The sequence below is a fragment of the Chrysemys picta genome, chromosome 8 (assembly GCF_011386835.1).
Source record: "Chrysemys picta bellii isolate R12L10 chromosome 8, ASM1138683v2, whole genome shotgun sequence".
Taxonomy (NCBI): domain Eukaryota; kingdom Metazoa; phylum Chordata; order Testudines; family Emydidae; genus Chrysemys; species Chrysemys picta.
Window position 1 is genome coordinate 45250693 of NC_088798.1, and position 20541 is coordinate 45271233.

General features: G+C 47.4%; 1 protein-coding gene across 1 annotated transcript in view; it reads left to right on the forward strand.

Annotated features, from left to right (window-relative positions):
• F13B (coagulation factor XIII B chain) overlaps positions 1-17774 on the forward strand; it is a 39778-nt gene extending 22004 nt beyond the window's left edge. Inside the window, exons 6-12 of the mRNA XM_024102023.3 lie at positions 511-690; positions 1119-1310; positions 6896-7078; positions 8721-8927; positions 9329-9511; positions 9906-10116; positions 17577-17774. Coding sequence (XP_023957791.3) covers positions 511-690; positions 1119-1310; positions 6896-7078; positions 8721-8927; positions 9329-9511; positions 9906-10116; positions 17577-17580 — 1160 coding nt within the window. The 3' untranslated portion in view covers positions 17581-17774. The remainder of the gene's footprint in view (positions 1-510; positions 691-1118; positions 1311-6895; positions 7079-8720; positions 8928-9328; positions 9512-9905; positions 10117-17576) is intronic.
• Positions 17775-20541: the final 2767 nt, after the last annotated feature.

A 20541-nucleotide genomic window follows, 5' to 3' on the forward strand; every position in this document is an offset into this window, starting at 1 on the left:
CGTGACCACTGTGTCCATCTATTACAGTGATCACTAGCAACCCTCCCCCTCCTCCCCCTGATCAACAAAAACAAAAATCATTTTGGGGTGGATACCACAGGCTATGGCTGCTTGCAGGACAAGAAGCTGTGGACAAGATGCACTGATGCCCTGTATCTGGATTGTAGAGGAGGATTTCCTTAAGCTGTCTGTAAAGGCTTTTTTACTAAGGATTTATATTGAGAGTGTCAAGCTATGAAAATAGCACCATCTCCCCAAAAATGTCTGTTATAGTGCTGGTTAAGCGTGTCAGGTCCGACTGTGGTGAACTAGACTCTTGAGGTAAAAATCGGAACAAAATGTGTCACCCAGAGCTCTCCAGGTTCTGCTTCTATTGTTTCTTCACCACGTTTGTTTCTCTGGCATGGATGTGCATGTGTGTGTAAACCTTAAGAAACCAGTTTGCTTTTCTGATAGAGATGATCTGATTAAAGCCTCCACCACATGTCCAAATACGTGTTTTCTTTCTAGATAGAAGAAATAAATGCCCTCCTCCACCTCAGCCTCCCAATGCCAATATACTCACAGATTTAAGAACATATCATAATGGAGCCAAAGTACATTTGGCATGTCAGCTTAATTTTACAATGAGAGGATCAGAAGAAATCCAGTGTGAGAATGGAAAATGGACTTCACCCCCAAGTTGCATTGGTTAGTAGTTGCTTTACAAATGTTTGGAGCTGAAGTAAAACCCCAGTTCAAAACATGTCTTAATCTTCATGTCTGTGTCTCAGTTTCCCCATCTTTAAAATTGGGGTGATGATATTTACCTCCCTTGTAAAGTGCTTTGATGCCTATGCGTGAGAAGTGTTATGTAAGAACTAGGTATTGATAATTTTGGGACAGGATGAGGGAAGAGCCAGGATCTGAAGATGGATTTAAATCTGAATCCAAATTTTATGTCTGATCCCCACTGGTCCCAACTGCTCCACCAGATCCCTGATTTATTAGCCAGCTGGACAGTCTATAAGGCCAATCTTTTTTTTTTCTTGGGCATTTGGATGTGGTGTCTTGTGGGAAGGAAATAGTTTGTAAATATGAATAATTTGAGAGAGATGTTTCCAATTTTTTTGCTGTAGTTTTAGAAGCCAAAGAAAAAATACCATGTGATCAGCCACCTCCTATTGAGAAGGATACAGCAATAACTGAGGACAAGATGTATTACACAGGAGACACTATTAGATACAATTGTGATCATGGCTACAGGATAAATGGATCAAGTGTAATAACCTGTAAAATGGGAAAATGGACATCACCTCCTAAATGTATTGGTAAGTATTCTGCTTGCAGTGTTATAATTCCTCATCCTTGGGAGGTGCTCTGATACTACGGAGATTGTCGATAGAACAACCTGGATGGATAGATTAATGGTCATTATTACTTGTCATTAATCACAATAAATTGTATACTGTATTTGCAGTTATATTTCAGTTAATTACTGGTGCTGGCACTTGTATTTAAATATTTTATAACTGTTTTCTTGTCCATGCTGCTTATATATTTTGAAATATTCAAACTATGAGGCTTCATGAGTTGCTCTTTTGCTTAATGGCTTCTATGATATCATAGACTCATAGAAATGTAGGACTGGAAGGGACCTCAATAGGTCATCTAGTCCAGTCCCCTGTACTAAGTACTGTCTAAACTTTCAGTGACTGAGATTGCACAACCTCCATAGGTAATTTGTTCCATTGCTTACAGTTCCTTACAGTTAGGAAGTTTTTTCCTAATGTCTAACCTAAATATCTCTTGCTGCAATTTAAGACCATTATTACTTGGCCTGTCCTCAGTAGTTAAGGAGAACAGTTCATCACCCTCATCTTTATAACAATGTTTTTTAGGTACTTGAAGACTGTTATCAGGTGCCCCCTCCATCTTCTCTTCTCCAGACTAAACAAACCCAATATTTTCAATCTTTCCTCATAGGTCATGTTTTCTAGACCTTTAACCTTTTTGTTGCTCTTCTCTGGACATTCTTCAATTTGTTCATCTCTTTGCTGAAGTGTCCTGCTCAGAACTGGACATGGTATTCCAATTGAGGTCTTATCAGTGCTGAGTAGAGTGGAAGAATTGTTTCCCATGTCCTGCTTACCACACTCCTGCTAATATACCCCAGAATGATGTTGCTTTATTTGAAACAGTATTACAGAGTTGACTCATAATTAGTTTGTGATCCACTATAACCCCCAGATCATTTTGTATTTGTACAATTGATTATTCCTTCCTAAGTGTATACTTTGTATTTGTCCTTATTGAATTTCATTCGATTTATTTAAAATCATTTCTCCAGTTTTCAAGTTCATTTTGAATTCTGATCCTGCCCTCCAAAGGGCTTGCAACCCCTTCCAGATTGGTATCATCCACAAACTTTATAAGTGTATTCTCTATGTCATTATCCAAATTATTTATGTGGGAAATAAATAGAACTGGACCTTACTCGATACGCCCTTCCAAGTTGATTGTGAACTATTGATAACTACTCTATCCTGGGAACTTGTGAACTCCTACCCACCTCCAACAGATATAGCTTGGAATCACCTACTGTGGAATACACATGAGCAATCACTCGAAGAAGAAAAGACAGTTACCTTTTCCGTAACTGGTGTTCTTCAAGATGTGTTGCTCATGTCTATTCTACATCCCGCCCTCCTTCCCTTCTGTCGGAGTTGTCTGGCAAGAAGGAACTGAGGGTGGGGGTAGCGTGCAGCTCCCCTTATACTGCGCTAGGCAGACGCCACGCCAGGGGTTGTGGGGCGCTCCCCCCCTACGGGTACTGCTAGGGGAAAACTTCCGGCACCGGTGCAAGCACGCACACCTACTGTGGAATAGACATGAGCAACACAACTTGAAAAACACCAATTATGGAAAAGGTAACTGTCTTTTCCTTCTTACTGCCGGTGATGGTTGTTGGATCTGTGGTGGCTTGCTTAGCAAGTTCTCCTTGTTTTCCCTAACCATCTTCCAGAGATGGGGATCTTCTCACATCGATCTCTTCACTACTCAAAGCAACAGGAAGTGCCAGTGGTTCTGCTTCTTCCAGAACCACAGCCAAGGCTCCATTGCGGACACTTTCCTCCTGTCACGATCAGACCATCTGCTGTACTTGTTCCCATTTCTGCTCGTACACAAAATCCTGCTCAAGATCTGCAGGGACAAGGCAGTGGTCATAGCAGTAGAGCCGCTGTGGCCACGCCAGCACTGGTACACCACACTCATGGAGCTGTCGATGTATGCTCTAGTCACATTGCCGCTGTTCCCAGACCTGATCACCCAGGACCACCGATGCCGTCGTCACCCAGACCTCCAGTCTCTAAACCTCACGGCCTGGAAGCTTCATGGCTAAACCCCATGGAGCTCATGTGCTCACAGCCAGTCAGGGAAGTTCTGCTCAGTAGCAGGACACCCTCTACTAGGCCACCTATCTGGCAAAGTGGAAGAGGTTTGCGATCTGGTGCTCCCAGGGCTGCACTTCACTGTTGCAGGTCCCCATCAAGGGCCTAGAGCATCTATACCCACACGTTCGGCAGCTGATCCCTACATGGAACCTCAACCTGGCTCCTTTGAAACTGATGGGACCTCCCTTTGAACCGTTGGCAAATTGCTTACTCCTGTATCTTTCATGGAAGGTCACCTTTCTAATTGCCATTACTTCGGCAAGGAGAGTCTTGGAGCTCAAGGCCCTCACTTATGACCCTCCATACACAGTCTTCTTCAAAGACAAAGTGCAGCTCAGAATTCACTTGGCTTTCCTTCCAAAGGTCATGTCCCAGTTTCACTCCAACCAGGACATTTTCCTGCCTGTATTTATCCCAAACCTCATGCGACCAGCCAGGAGCAGATGCTCCACTCTCTGGATGTTTGACAGGTGCTTGCCTTTTATATCGAATGCACGAGGCTGTTCCAAAAGTTGAACCAGCTATTTGTGGTGGTGGCAGACCGTATGAAAGGTCTCCTGGTCTCATTGTAGAGGCTCTCACCGTGGATTATCTCCTGCATCCCTATCTGCTATGAGTTAGCCAACATTCCGGCCCCGGCTCTCACGGCTCACTCCACAAGAGCACAGGCCTCATCGACGGCATTCCTGGCCCAGGTGCTGATTCAAGAGATCTTCAGGGCAATGATGTTGCCTAGGGGGAGGGATAGCTCAGTGGTTTGAGCATTGGCCTGCTAAACCCAGGGTTGTGAGTTCAATCCTTGAGGGGGCCACTTGGGGATCTGGGGCAAAAATCAGTACTTGGTCCTGCTAGTGAAGGCAGGGGGCTGGACTCAATGACCTTTCAAGGTCCCTTCCAGTTCTAGGAGATGGGATATCTCCATTAATTATTTTATTAATGATCTGGAGGATGGTGTGGACTGCACTCTCAGCAAGTTTGCAGATGACACTAAACTAGGAGGCGTGGTAGATACACTAGAGGGTAGGGATCGGATACAGAGGGACCTAGACAAATTAGAAGATTGGGCCGAAAAAAACCTGATGAGGTTCAACAAGGACAAGTGCAGAGTCCTGCACTTAGGACGGAAGAATCCCATGCACTGCTACGGACTAGGGACCGAATGGCTAGGTAGCAGTTCTGCAGAAAAGGACCTAGGGGTCACAGTGGACGAGAAGCTGGATATGAGTCAACAGTGTGCTCTTGTTGCCAAGAAGGCTAACGGCATTTTGGGCTGTATAAGTAGGGGCATTGCCAGCAGATCAAGGGACGTGATCGTTCCCCTTTATTCGACATTGGTGAGGCCTCATCTGGAATACTGTGTCCAGTTTTGGGCCCCACACTACAAGAAGGATGTGGAAAAATTGGAAAGAGTCCAGCGGAGGGCAACAAAAATGATTAGGGGTCTGGAGCACATGACTTATGAGGAGAGGCTGAGGGAACTGGGATTGTTTAGTCTCCAGAAGAGAAGAATGAGGGGGGATTTGATAGCAGCCTTCAACTACCTGAAGGGGGGTTCCAAAGAGGATGGAGCTCGGCTGTTCTCAGTGGTGGCAGATGACAGAACAAGGAGCAATGGTCTCAAGTTGCAGTGGGGGAGGTCCAGGTTGGATATCAGGAAAAACTATTTCACTAGGAGGGTGGTGAAACACTGGAATGCGTTACCTAGGGAGGTGGTGGAGTCTCCTTCCTTGGAGGTTTTTAAGGCCCGGCTTGACAAAGCCCTGGCTGGGATGATTTAGCTGGGAATTGGTCCTGCTTTGAGCAGGGGGTTGGACTAGATGACCTCTTGAGGTCCCTTCCAACTCTGATATTCTATGATTCTATGATTCTATGTTGTCCTCAGCACACACTTTCGCCGCTCACTACACCATCACCCAGTACGCTAGTGATGATGAAACCTTCGGCAGAGCAGTGCTCTAGTCTGTCGTACCATAGCTCTCACCCCACCGCATAGGTAGGGCTTGGGAGTCACCTAACTGGAATTGATATAAGCAAGCACTCAATGAAGAAAAAATGGTTACTCACCTTCTCGTAACTGTTCTTCGAGATGTGTTGCTCATATCCTTTCCAGACCCGCCCGCCCGCCTTCCCCTCTGTCGCAGTAACTGGCAAGAAGGAACTGAGGCAGGGTCATATATTGAGCACCTTGCTCGTGGTACAAATCAGCCGGAGACCTCTTACTTTGCAAAACCCAGTGTTCTTTTATTTCCCTGTGTTCGTTCCCACCACCATCTATATACAATTCTGTACAATTCAATAGGAGTTAGGTAGTCACCCGGGGGACAGCTAGTTCCTGTTGCTATCTAGGAGCAGCAGTTCCTCACTCCTTACTCCTCCTGTTCTACCCCTCTCACTTCCTTCCTGCCAGCTTTATAGGCCTTCTTCCCACCAGGCTCACAGGTGATTACTCTTAGTCTCCATTAATGAGCCACACCCTGCCAGCTCCCCTTGATGGGAGCTGCGCTAGCAGGTTCTGAGCTAACAGGGGCTGGTTCAGTGCCTCTCAGGCCAGCACCCTGTTACAGTCATCAAGGTGCCACTCCAGGGGGCTCCACAGCTGACCTGACGGGTGCTGTTAGGGGAAAAACTTTGACAACTGTGCACGCTGTGCACACACACCTAACTGGAATGGATATAAGCAACAGTTACAAGAAAGTGAGTAACTGCTTTTTCATAGTTTGACCTAGTTTCCACTTCTTATATCACTCTTGAATTTTAGGTCTTGACAATATCTTGGTTAAGTCAGGGTGGTCTCTTACCATACTTCCTACCTTTCCTATGCTCTTGTGCCCTTAATAATGTTTCTTTTAAAAAACTGCCAACTCTCCTGATCTGTTTTCACTTAGACTTGCTTCCCACAGCATCTTATCTACAAATTCTCTGTTTGCTAAAGCCTTTTTGTCTTTATTCTGCTGTTTCCCTCCTACCGTTTCTTAGAATCATGAACTTTAATCGTTTCATGATAGAGTTCATATCTTTTCAACTCTTTATTTTTTCAAGCAGCCAGAAATGTTATAAACATCCCAGAAAACAAGTAAAGACACTCCCGTCCCAGACAAACATACAATCTAAATTCAGCATGACCCAAGAAGTGAGAGTCAAAAACAAAGAGGATTTGGATGGGGGAATGGTACAGGTAGGATAAGTATGGCAATGAGACTGCATGGTGACTCAGTAAGGCATTTACATGTGTTGGTGCTTCTGTTCCTTTTTGTAACCCTTTAAAAAAGAAAGAAAGAAAGAAAGAAAGAAAGAAATAGCAGCTAAATTGTTGGAAGAAGTTGCAATTTTGTTACCCCAATTTACATTTATTCTGTAGTTTTAATTTCCTTCTCAGAAATCTAGTTACATTGATTCTGGTACTATCATTTGAGAGAATTGTTGTGTACAGATACAGATTATAGCTACGGTTCTTCTCTTAGAAACACGGGAAACCTGCCCCTCTCCACCTGCAATTAAAAGTGGTGCTAGTTTTGGACCATTATTGACAAACTACACAACAGGTTCCTCAGTAAAATACAGATGCCATCGGTACCACATATTGGAGGGTCCTGAAACTGTTCATTGTGTACAAGGAAAGTGGACAGCTCAGCCAACTTGTTTAGGTAAGTCTTGGTGAAAAACTAGATGTATTATTATATTATTCATGATTGATAAGACCCTGGAAAAAAAACAACCCATATAGCTCTATGGGAAATGCTGTGGTCTCAGTTAAATTCCAGGTGGATAATGCCTGCAACACACAAACTGCTACCACTATGATATCTTTCTTTGTAGACTTGCTGAGACAAGTACTTGATGGCTGAAAGAATGAATCCTTCTCTCGCCTCTTGAATTTTTGCCTAGTGGTCAGTTTTGAGGCATAGTGGTGGGGCAGTTTGCATGGTCATTTCCCAGGCTGTAGCTTTTCTCTGGATAATCAGAGACTTTATTTTCCTGTGCTGTTTCTCAACACCTTTCATGAGAACTAAATTTGCAGGAAAAAATTAGTATACATACAGAGAGGGTAATAATGGTAGAGCAGATCCTTAGTAGTAACCAGTTTTTCTTTAAAATGTCATTATTAGAAAACTCTTATAGTAAAGCACAGACAGGGTGCTGGAACAATTTGAATAGTGGGGGTGCTGAGAACCATTGAACCAAACTGTAAACCCTGTATATAATGGAAACCACTTCAAGTCAGGGGGTACTGCAACACCCCACGCATCCCTAGTTCCAGCACCTATGCAAATAGAAGACCAATACAATTATATTTACTTATTTAATGTAATAAAATGTGCATATCTATCACTTTAAAAACAACCAAAATAAAACTGACCTAAAGTAACAACAATTTAACTCAAAAGAAAACCAAGAAAAAGCAAACACTCCAAACAATTAAAAATACTACCCTCTCAAATCAATTCCTCAGTCAGACATCTAAGTAAAAAAGTTAAATTTGCCATGTGTTGGCTATCCTTGTCCTGGAATGGCTGACAAAATCTAGCATCTGTAGTACTGCTGTCAATTCCAGTAGATGGCTCTTTTCCTCTTAAAAAGATTTTCCCAGTTATGGTAACTAAGGCTTGGTCTACACTACCCCCCCTAATTCGAACTAAGGTACGCAACTTCAGCTACGTGAATAACGTAGCTGAAGTTCGAAGTACCTTATTTCGAATTAGTTCAAACTTACCTTGGTCCACACTCGGCAGGCAGGCTCCCCCGTCGACTCCGCGGTACTCCTCTCGGCGAGCTGGAGTACCGCAGTCGACGGCGAGCACTTCCGGGTTCGACTTATCGCGTCCAGACTAGACGCGATAAGTCGAACCCAGAAGTTCGATTTCCAGCCGTCGAACTTGCCGGTAAGTGTAGCCAAGGCCTAAGTAGGATTAATGTTCTTATCTCTGTCAACAGCAGAAGTGAGTTATTTACCATCAGTAAACACAGCCTGAGGTACCACATGCATCATTGGTACTGATTAGCTTGATTTCCAGGAATTACAGGAATTAGCCTGATTTCCCGTAAAGTTTGTGTCAAAAGGAGTTTGTCCCCTGTGATGGGGCAGTTTACATTCCCCAACTTACCTTTAATTTTACCTATTGTAATTGTGATTTATGGTGAGTAAAGCTCTAAAGAAGTTGTAGCATTTCATATAAAGTTCAAATCAGTTTGCAGGATCATTGAATTATAAACCTTTTTTGGCTAAGAACTTTTAAATTTGGGAATTGTTATGAAATATTTGTATAAACATAGATGTTTGTCTTCTAGAACCATGCACTCTTAATGTGGATGATGTGAGCAATAACAACATAGAGATGAAATGGAGACTGGAAGGAGAGTTATTTTTCCTGCATGGTGAAACAATAGATTTTGTATGTAAACAGGGATACTATTTGTCATCCTCCAGCAGGCAGTCTCAGCTAACAGTACAGTGTACCCGTGGAAAAATTATATATCCAACATGCATTATGAAAGGTAAAACAATAGCTGTTTTTGCAATCCTCTTATAACTCACCAAGGTCAGACACACTGAGATAGCTTTGCTTGAAAAGTAAAGGCATAGACTCTGCTATTAATAGCAATAGAAGTTTGAGGTCAAATTGTCCTTTCCATAGCGAAGATGTATTTTAAAATTATACGAACACAGCAGAATAAAACATTTTCCTTGTGGGGACGGGGAGAGGGTACCTGCAGAAGTGGGATGAGACTTTCTAAACACTTGTAGTCCAAGGATTTGCTGGGAATCCCAGCTCCAGAATTTAAGTGCATACAAAGTAAGAAGTTCTTGTAGACGAATTTAAATGGGTGCCAGATTTTGCTCTTAGACACACTGTATGTCTTTGTTAAAGTTTTTTATACTAATTTATTTTATGTAGATCCCAAAGAAAAATGTGGCTCCCCCCCTATTATTAAGAATGGAGATGTTATTGACCCACGGCTGACAGAATATGAGAGTGATTCTTCAGTTAAATATACTTGTTTTGATCATCATTTTTTGCAAGGGTCCAATAGAGTCTATTGTTCCAACGGACAATGGACTACCCCACCAGATTGCATAGGTATGTAAGATGTACTTTTGTTTAAAAAAAAAATGACTAGCTCAATAAAAGTTGATTCAACTTTTGTTTCAGGTTTTTAATATTAATTTCCATTATTCAAATTAAGTTCTCAATCTGAGCAATTTTGGTAGATCTGAAGCCTCTGGACTTCGGTACATCTGGGCAAATCTGCAGTTCTTTTTATCCTGTTTTCCTAAGCCTATAAGAATTGGAATATGTATGCAACATCCAGAAGTACTATCATCTGATGTTTAGAAGGGAGTAGAAAGGAGGAAGGTGTTTGTATCTAATTTTAATATACTAGCTATAGCCAAATAATGCAGTTTCATATATTAATATTAACCTGTATATTAAGTTATAAAGGAGATTAACTATGTATCTTTTTTGTGTTAAGAACCATGCATTTTATCGAAGGACGTAATGGACAAAAATAACTTAATACTGAGATGGAGTTTTGATGACAAATCTTATTTTTTCCATGGGGAATACATTGAATTTCTATGTAAAGAGAATCATTATGGAGCACCATCAACTTCAGTGTTTGATTTTAGAATACAGTGTAGCAGAGGACAGCTGACATATCCGAGATGTGTTGAGAGAGGAAGGTAAGGCTAAGGCAGTATTTAATTTGAAATTTGTACATGCATATGTATAACATTTTAATTTCCATGTATGGGCTACCATTTCCAAGATGATTAACCAGCACTAACATTGATTCTCAACCAAACTATAGTTCTGATATATTTGCATGTGGCTAATATATTTATGTGCATTTCATATATGGCTTCTATGAGTCATGTAGTTCTGTGGTTGGTCCTTTTTTGGGGGTTGGTGAGGGAGCAATAGAAGTAGTTGTTGTAGAATCTCTGAAAATAATTAAATGTCTTCCTGTGTGAAGTGAGTTGAAACTGTTTGGTCTAGTGGTTAGAACCAAAGGCCTGAACCAGAAAGATGTTAACTGTAGTTTTCTGATGGCTGAATCAAAAGTATTCTATGGCGGGAGTACATATACTAGATGAGTGGCACCGGTCTGGCTTGAAATTTGTGGTGAAATTATAAAATCACAGTCGCCATTGGAACCCACAGGGAGCAAACAAAGGAGAAGTTCTTTTTTGAATGATTGCTCATGTGCATTCCACAATTGGTGTGCGTGCTCGCCACGTGCACCAGTGCTGGAAGTTTTTCCCCTAGCAGTACCCCTATGGGAGCACCACTAGTGACCCCTGGAGTGGTGCCTCTATGGCGCAGTATAAGGGGTGCTGCCTGCTCCCCCTACCCTCAGTTCCTTCTTGCCGCCAGTGAAGGTGCATCGGAACTGCTCTGCTCCAGCTTGTCTGCAGCTTTCCTCTTGAACTCTTGTTCATTCATAGTTAGTAGTACCTGTAGTTAAAGTAGTTTAGACTAGTGTTAGTTTAGTTTAGTGCACCCAGGTTGGGGCATGCCCCATGCCCTGGGCTTTAAGTTGTGCGATACTTGCAGGCGACCAATGCCAGTGAGTGATCCGCATACAGACTGTTTATGCTGTCTGGGGGAAACCCATCTCAGCGATCGCTGCAAGATTTGCAAATCCTTCAAGCCTTGGACCAAGAAGGAAAGGGATATTTGGCTCCGAGACATTCTGATGGAATCGACGTTGACCCCGACTCCAGTGCGCGCTCCGAATTGTCATCGAGTACCACGATGTCGGTACACGGTGACCCTTCAGTACCTTCCACCAGTCGGCACCGCTCCCCATCCATGGGGCATGCCAAAAAGGCTAAGAAGAGGTCTTCTCTGCCGAGACACCGGAGCAAGACCGGGGGAGAGACTAGACCCAGGTTGGGCAGTTCTTGATCTCCGTTGGCCTCCAGGCCTACGACTCAGGTTGAGTGGAGCAGCCCGGCCCACTCGGCGCTGACCTCCCTGGATGTCTGGGTGCCCTCGACGCCAGAAGCCCTGCAGGTGGCCTGGGACGTTGTGTCTCTGCCGGTACCAGGGGCACCGCCACTGTTGGCTCCTTGGTCCAGAGGCAAGCCGCTGCTTGGATCTCCGCAGTGACCGCCTGGTCGGTCTAGGGAATGTTCGTGGTCTAGGAAATGTTCCCGATGCCGTTTGCCGCTCAGTGACTGCCCCGTATGCAGTCTGTGCCATTCCCCATCAACCCCCACCAGGTTGTCTGGCTGGGTTCCAAGTGGCAGGGGTTCCAGGCACCGCTCCGCCTCGAGGGACCACAGACCTCGTAAGGGGAGTGTGCCCCATTGAGACGGGGACAGACGGCACTGTAGGTCCTCGTCTCCGAGAGGCTACCGTAGCCTGTCGTGCTACAGGCATCGACACCATTCCCATTCTTTGTCTCGCTCCAGTATCCCGCCACGGCAACGCTCCCGAAGTCCCAGGCATCGATCACCGGTACCAGGACTCCTTGGATGGCACCATGATACCAATGGGCCCTGTGGCCCCTGGTGCAGCCCCCAGTGGGTGGCTCGCTCAGTGGCTGGAGCCTTGGCGAGACCCTCAGCCTCCCTCTCTCAGCCTCCCAGAAAGGAGTTGGTGTGGCGTTCATCTCTGGTTCCGTGCCTGGAGGGCGAGGGTCCACCAGGAACTGTTGAAAAGGGTGGCATCGAGCCTCAATCTTCAAGCCGAGGAGGTGGAGGAGCCCTTGGACTTCCTCTTCAATGTCCTCTCGGCCTCTGCACCGGGCAGGGTGGCCCTCCCACTCCATGAAGGGGTGGCAAAAATTTCAAATGCCTTGTGTCAAACCCCGGCTTCCTTGTCCCCCCATCTCTAAGAGGGCAGAATGCAAGTACTTTGTGCCCGCCAAGGGGCATGAATACATCCACCCTGCCACCAACTTCCTGGTGGTCGCGTCTGTCAACCACAGGGAGAGGCAGGGCCAACCAGCCCCTACTCTGAAAAATATAGACTCAAAGGGTCTGGACTCATCTGGGAGAAAGGTTTATTCATCCTCGAGTTTCCAGTTAAGGGTGGCAAATCATCAGGCCCTCCTGGGGTGGTCTGAGTTCAATTTGTGGCTCTCTCTGCCCAAATTTGAGGACTCCCTCCAGGAGCGTGACAAGAAGGAGTTCAAGGCTCTGGTGGAGGAGGGTACAGTGGCTGCCAGGGTGATCCTGCAGGCAGCGTCAGATGCCACGGATACGGCTGCAAGGTCTATGGCCTTCGCGGTGTCCATGAGGAGGGTGTCATGGCTCCTGCTGTCAGGGCTGTCCAGTGAGGCACAGAACTCCTTACAGGACCTTCCGTTCAACGGCAAGGCCCTGTTTGAGGAACAGACGGACGTGTAATTGCACGGCCTGAAAGGTTCCCGCACTATGCTTAAGACACTGGGCCTCTATGTCCTGGGTCTGGCCAGGACCAAGTTTAAGCCTCAGTAGGCTCCCACCCAGGCCACCCATTCTAAATATGATCCCCCTTGTAAAAAGTCATGGGAACATAAGAAACACCCACAGAGGCAGTCCTGGTCTGTCCCCTAGCCTGAGCCTTCAAACGGCAAACAGGCGGGGAAATGTCAGTTTTGATGGGACGCCTGGGGGCGACTTACCAGTTCATACCAGGGATCCATCCGCAATAAAGCTTCCCTTCTCTAACCGGTTGTGTGCTTTTCTCCTGGAGTGGTTGCGGCTGATCTTGGACCGTTGGGTCCTCAACACCGTCTCCTGGGGCTACACCCTCCAGTTTACCTCTGCCCCGCCCAACCATCCTCCATCCCCATCACTCCTGGGGGATCCCTCTCACGAGGCCCTGCTCGAGCAGGAGGTGGGGCGGCTCCTTGGCCTAGGAGCGGTGGAAGTGGTGCCAGCGGAGTTCAGATGCAAGGGGTACTACTCCTGCTGTTTCCTTATCCCGAAGGCCAAAGGGGGGGCTCAGGCACATCCTGGACCTGTGAGGCCTGAACCAGTACATGGTAAAGTTCAAGTTTTGCAAGGTCTCCCTGGCTTCCATCATGCCCTCCCTGGATCCCGGGGACTGGTATGCTGCCCTTGATCTGCAGAACGCATACTTCAGCATTCATATATTTGAGGGGCACAGGCATTTCCTCCATTTCACGGTGGAGCAGGAACACTACCAATTTACGGTCCTCCCGTTTGGCCTGCCACTGCTCCCAGGGTATTCACAAAGTGCATATCTGTGGTGGCGGCCTACCTCAGAAGTTGTGGGGTTCAGATCTTCCCCTATCTCAACGACTGGCTGATCAAGGGCAGCTCCAGGTCACAGGTGCGGGATCACGTGGCACTCCTCCTGTCCACGTGCACCACCCTGGGCCTGTTGGTAAACGACACCAAATCCACGTTAGTCCCGGTGCAGTGCATAGAGTTTATCAGGGCAATCCTGGACATGACGTTGGCTAGGGCCTCCCTCCCACCGGACAGATTTGAGACCCTGAAAGGGCTCATCGACATAGTCACAAGGTTCCCCGTGACTATAGCCAGAGCGTTCCTCCAGCTCCTGGGTCACATGTTGGCGTGCACATTTGTGGTTCACCATGCCAGGCTCAGGATGAGGCCCCTCCAGCTCTGGTTGGCCTCGGTGTTCTCCCAGTCCAGAAACAGGATGGACAAGGTCCTCACTGTGCCCGAACCGGTGATCACATCCCAGTGATCCTCCCCAGGGAACATGCTCCACAGGGTCCCATTCAGGGGCAGGCCCCCATCGGTGGAGCTGGTGTCCAATGCATCAGACCTGCTGTGGGAAGTCCCTGTGGGGAACGTTCAGACGCAAGGTCTGTGGTCCACTCAGGACTTTGCCCTGCATGTAAACGTCAAGGAGCTCAGGGTGGTCCAGCTGGCATGCATGGCCTTCTGCTCACACCTGTAGGGCAGAGTGGTCAGGGTTCTCATGGACAACATAGCCTCGATGTTTTACATCAACAGGCAAGGTGGGGCCCGCTCCTCTGCTAGGAAGCCCTCAGGCTGTGGGACTTTTGTATAGCCCACAACATTTGCCTACAAGCCCACCACTTACTAGGGGCCTGGAACTCGTGGGCGGATCGCCTGAATCGAGACATCTCCTCTCACCACAAGTGGTCACTACAACCAGAGGTGGTGCACAGGATTTTCCGAGAGTGGGGAACTCCCCAAGTGGACCTGTTCGCTACTCAGCAGAACCACAGGTGTCCCTGTTTCTGCTCCGGGGGTGGGTGGGGGGTCGGTTGGGCGTGGGTGCTATCTCTGATGCCTTCCTCCTATCCTGGTCAGGCTAGCTTCTCTATGCCTTTCCCCTGATCCTGCTGATCGGCAAGGTCTTGGAGAAGATAAAAACGGACCGGGCCTGGGTTCTCCTGATCGCCCCAGCATGGCCCAGGCAACATTGGTATGGGACTCTCACGAGCCTAGCAGATGGCTGTTGCCGTCCTGCCCGGACCTGCTCTCCCGGGACCAGGGCTGCCTCCTCCACCCCAACCTAGCGGCACCCCACCTCACGGCGTGCCTGCTCAATGGTTAGGCTGGGAGGAAAGGACGTGCTTGGAAGGGGTTCAGCGCATTCTCCTGGAAAGCAGACGGCCCTCCACACGCCGTGCCTACCTGGCGAAGTGTTCTCAGTTTTCCCGGTGGGCAGCCGATTGGGGCGTTTCGTCTGTGGCTGCTCTGATCCAACTCATTTTAGACTACCTCCTTCACCTTAGAGCCCAAGGCCTAGCGCCCTCGTCCATCAAGATGCACTTGGTGGCCATATCGGCCTTCCACCCATCGGTGCAGGGGCACACAGTATTCTCCCATTCTATGACTGGTTGATTACTTAAGGGATTGGATCGTCTCTTCCCATATATTAGGCCCCCAGTCCTGCAGTGGAACCTGAACTTGGTGCTGGTCCAGTTGACAAGTCCCCCATTTGAGACGCTAGCTACATGCTCCTGGTCACACCTCTCATGGAAGGTAGCCTTCCTGGTGGTGATCACGTCAGCTAGATGGGTCTTGGAGCTCAGGGCCCTGACCTCCAAGCCCCTGTATACGGTGTTCCATAAGGATAAGTCCAGCTCCGACCACATCCTTCGTTCCTCCCCAAGGTGGTCTCCACCTACCACAGGGGTCAGGACATCTTCCTGCTGGTGCTCTGTCCCAAGCCCCATGCCTCCAGCAAGCAGTGCCACCTCCACATGGCTCTGGCCTTTTATGTGGAGCAGACTAAGCTGTTCAGGAAGTCCTCACAGCTGTTCATTGCCTCGGCCAAATGCATGAGAGGTCGGCCGATCTCCACTCAGCGGCTCTCCAATTGGATCATCTTGTGTATTCGTACCTGTTACGACCTGGCGGGAGTTCCCACACCACCGATTGTGAGGGCACACTCGACCAGGGCACAAACCTTGTCGGCTGCCTTTTTAGCCCATGTTCCCATTCAGGACATTTGCAGGGCTGTCACATGGTCTTAGGTTCACACATTCACCTAGCATTATGTGATCATCTCCCAAACCAGGGAGGATGCTGGGTTCGGCAGGGCTGTACTCTGTCCCGAGAGTCTGTGAACTCCTACCCACCTCCAACAGATATTGCTTGGAATCACCTATTGTGGAATGCACATGAGCAATCACTCTAAGAAGAAAAGACAATTGCCTTTTCCATAACTGGTGTTCTTCGAGATGTGTTGCTCATGTCCATTCCACATCCTGCCCTCTTTCTGCTCTGTCGGAGTTGTCTGGCAAGAAGGAACTGAGGGTGGGGGGGAGCACGCAGCTCCCCTTAAACTGCGCCATAGAGGTGCCACTCCAGGGGTCACTAGAGGCACTCCCCTATGGGTACTGCTAGGGGAAAAAGCTTCCTGCACCTGTGCACATGGCGAGCACGCACACCTACTGTGGAATGGACATGAGCAACACATCTCAAAGAACACCAGTTATGGAAAAGGTAGCTGTCTTTTCTCTTCCCTTCCCTCCTACATGCCTGTGCCATGATGTGTTCCAGGAAAACTCTGCTCAAACATAGTTAGGGGTCAGTTGCCTTGTCCCCAGTTGCATGTAGCACAGCAGCAAATTAATGATGCTTTTCGGTAGCTGTGTAGAGAGGAAGAGGCAGCTCCAATGCCAATTCAGTAGTTCCTGCTACCACATCCAACAACCCTCATCCCATAAAACAACCCAACACCCACTCTTGCTGCCAAAACCAGCTTCAATTTCTTACCATGACTCAAAGGCTTGTGGGACTAGGACCATGACAAGATGCCCTGCATGGAAAAATGTTGAGAATGCCTGATCTTAGTAATGGATGCCTTCAAATGATTGTGTGTTTTGCTAGCCTATATTTGGATATCTTGATGATTCTGATCACTAGTGAGCCACTGACTCAGTGACCTCCTGAGGTCCCTTCCAACCCTGATATTCTATGATTCTATGACCTTGGGCAAGTCAGTTGGTCTCTTCTTTGAGTATCAAGAATGCTCACTTCCTCAAAGACCCTGTGCTGTGGAGACCTTCTGTCCAGCAGAGGACAGCAACAGGTGCTGCTGTCCACTTCCACTGGAGTGGGAATATCAGGGAGCAAAGTGAAGTGCCTTCTAGCCCCACAAACCTTCAATTTTTAGGACTGAATGCATTGCTTTGGCAGCAATACCAGGTTGGACAGTAAGACTCCCAGTCTAGGACCCATCCAATAAACTCCTTGTGTTGCAACACGTTGTTGTAACACTAGACAAGTGGTCAGGTCAAGCAGAACTTTCATGAAAACTGTATGTGGCATCTGAGTTGAGCTCTGCCTCTGGTTATAGGTATTCCATATTAGGATTATTTCAGTGATGGATCTCAAATTACTGCTTCTCTCCCTGCTGCATTTTTCATGCACTATGGAGCATTCTATATAACTGCCTCAGTTAGAATGGAAATAAAACAATCACATAGGATTTGTGGGAAAACCATTCCTAATAGAATACTAGATAAAGAATAAATAAAACCAAGTGTTATGTAGCATCATTTTATTTAAAGTTAGATATAGAAGAACTGACATTCATGTCAGATTTCATTTTGATGGATCTTTGCTTTGCCACTGTTGATACTATTCTCTCCACCTTCTACAGAACTGTGCTCAAAGATCTGTGAACTTCATATTGTAAAGAATAACAGCAACTATGTTTGCTTTTATAGGTAAGATGTCAACAGCACTGATGCTTCAAGGGCTGTGAAAGAAGCCACATTTTATTTAGAAACCCGATAAAACGTTACTAAACTAGTTTTAAAGACAAAGTGTTTGACCTTGTAGCCCACTTAAAACTTAAACATGTATTTACACTGGATATTTTCTTGATTTATGAACCTTAAATAAAAAAGTCATGCAAAAAGCTTTATTTGGTCTGTTGATCGTCTTTTGGTAATTCAAACCATTTTCAGTTCAGTAAAACTGTCCTTAATATCAAGCATAGACCATATACTTTCTATGCAAGATTTCTCATAACATTTGAGCATTGGACTGTCCCCTGAACTGTGCATGGAAATCATGTAGCTGGGGTTTGAAGCTAATACTTAAGATTCGGGGAAAATCCAAAGAATTTAGAATTTTTTCCCCAAATCCATTATATGCAGGGCCAGTGCAAGGATATTTCGTGCCCTAGGTGAAACTTCCACCTTGCGCCCCCCCGCCTGGCCCGGGGAGCCAGGGCTGCCCTAGCTATTTTGGTGCCCTACGCAGCCCCAGGCCTCTGCGGGGGGCTGTGTGTGGCCCCACCCCAGGCCTCCATGGGAAGGGGGGGCTGGTCTCAGGCCTCTGGGGGCAAAGGGGGCTGGCCACTTCCTGCGGGAAGTGGAGCGACCCGGCCCCAGCCTGCTCCGCTCCCCTGGTTCCCAGCCGCACTGCCGGCAAGTGCGAGGGAGCGGTTCCCCCCTCCCCACAAGCCTGGGAGCCAGGGGAGTGGAGCAGGCTGGGGCCAGGTCACTCCACTTCCCACAGGAAGTAGGCAGCCCCTGTCACCCACGGAGGCCTGGGGCCAGCCTCCCCCACGGAGGCCTGGGGCCCCAGCCTGCTCTGTTCCCCTGGCTCCCAGGCTTGGGGGGAGGAGGGAACTGCCCCCCAGCACTTGCCGGTGGCGCGGCTGGGAACCAGAGGAGCGGAGCAGGCTGGGGCCGGGTCGCTCCATTTACCATGCGGTCAGTGCAGGGTCGGGCCTGGCTGCAGTCTTCAGGGGAGCGGGGGCGGGGCTGGGGGGGGTTGGGGCAGAGCAGGTGGCGGAGCCATGGGGAAGAGCCATACAGCCCCCTCTGCGGCAGCTCCCCACCTGGGGAGCCCCCAGCAGCAGCTCCCAGCCCTGCGGCAGCCCCCTGCTCCCCCTCCGCCCGAGCAGCTCCCCCTGCGGCAGCTCTCCACCCCAGCTCACCTCCGCTCCGCCTTCTCCCGCCTCCCAGGCTTGTGGCACCAATCAGCTGTTTGGCGCGGCAAGCCTGGGACGGGAGGAGAATTAGAGCGGGGGTGGCGTGCTCAGGGGAGAAGGTGGAGCGGAGGTAAGCTGGGGCGGGGAGCGTCACCTGCACATCCCAGCCCCCCTGTTACTTGCTGCGGGCAGCCCTCCCCGCACTCCCCTGCCCCGGCTCACCTCCACTCCACCGCCTCCCCTGAGAGTGCTTTTTGGCACCCCCAACCACGTGGCTCCCTAGGTGGCCGCCTAGTTCGCCTAGTGGTTGCACCGGCCCCGATTACATGAAGGAAAATACAGGAGAGAGAAAAAATTATTTAATTGACTGCAATGTATTTGGAGTTGTCCTCAAACATATGTCATATTCCAGTCTTTCCTCCCCACCATATTGTATTGGTTATTAACAGATGATTATATTAATGAACAGTAATCATAATATATCTATATCTATATTTCATGTAGGAAACAATAGTAGGACCTGAATAAAAGAGGTGACAGCCATTTCTAATGACTGAGTTTGTGATTTATCAAGCAGTGTACACTTCACAGTTGTGATGTGAATTTGCTGTACATCCTGTAACCATTTGTTTTCGGTAGAGATTAACCCAAGCCTAAAACCTCAGATCCAAACTCCAGGGACATTCAGCTCTGGATCTGAAGGTTGAGATTCTCATCTATCATTTGGGCTGGGCTTTAAGAACATAAAATATCATGAGAGTGACAACACAGCTTTACTAATGTCTACAAGATCTGTCCTCTGGTTATTGTTCACTCTGTTAAAGCTCTACTCTTAGCCCTGATCTACACTGGGGCAGGGGATCGATCTAAGTTACGCAACTTGTAGCTGAAGTCAACGTACTTAGATTGACTTACCATGGTGTCTTCACCGCGGTGAGTCAACTGCTGCCGCTCCCCCGTCAACTCTGCTTGCGCCTCTCGCGGCGCTGGAGTACAGGAGTCAACGGGAGAGTGCTCGGGGGCCGAGCTTGGGGGTAGGTACCACAATATAGGTATGATAAAACAATTTTGGTTTATTTGTGCTTCTTGACTGGGAAGGCGTAGGGAAGTGTGAATTCATTGCCAGCTAGGATACTCTGACCATTTGGACATCTGCTTGATGCATTCTCTCATGTAAGGTTTGTTTGCTTTCTTTCTTGCTTGCTTGCCAGATTTGGTGTACGTAGCATATGCAGCCTGTAGTGGATGGGCCAGTGGCAATATGAGTGGGTTTTATATAATTCTGGTGAAGTGAGAATCTGCCTCAAGCAATAGAAGTGGGTAATGTTTGGTAAAATTGAGGTGAAGGTCCATTTCAGAGTGGCCACCCTGAGGAATATGGGAGATCACTGTTGGAAGCTAAGCTGGGTTTAGAAGATACCAGTGAACGTATGAGAGAACAGAAAGCATGTTCTTTAAAGGTGACCTGCAATTTTTTTTTAAATTAGCTTCTGTCCCCTTTTGTTTCTTTATAAAGTAGCAAGAAGGCCTGAAAGGACTCTTCTTGTTTACAAAGTTTTTTAATTGCTTTTTTTTCTACTTTAGAAATACCAGGCATATGGACTTCCCTGGTTTTGCTGGAGGACCACTGCGAGGTCTCAGAGCATGTTTATTGTACACTCTAATATACTTAATTGTAGGGGCATGAGATCTTGGTAACTGAAATTAAACAATTAACAAAAACAAAACACAAAGAATTACAATCCGAC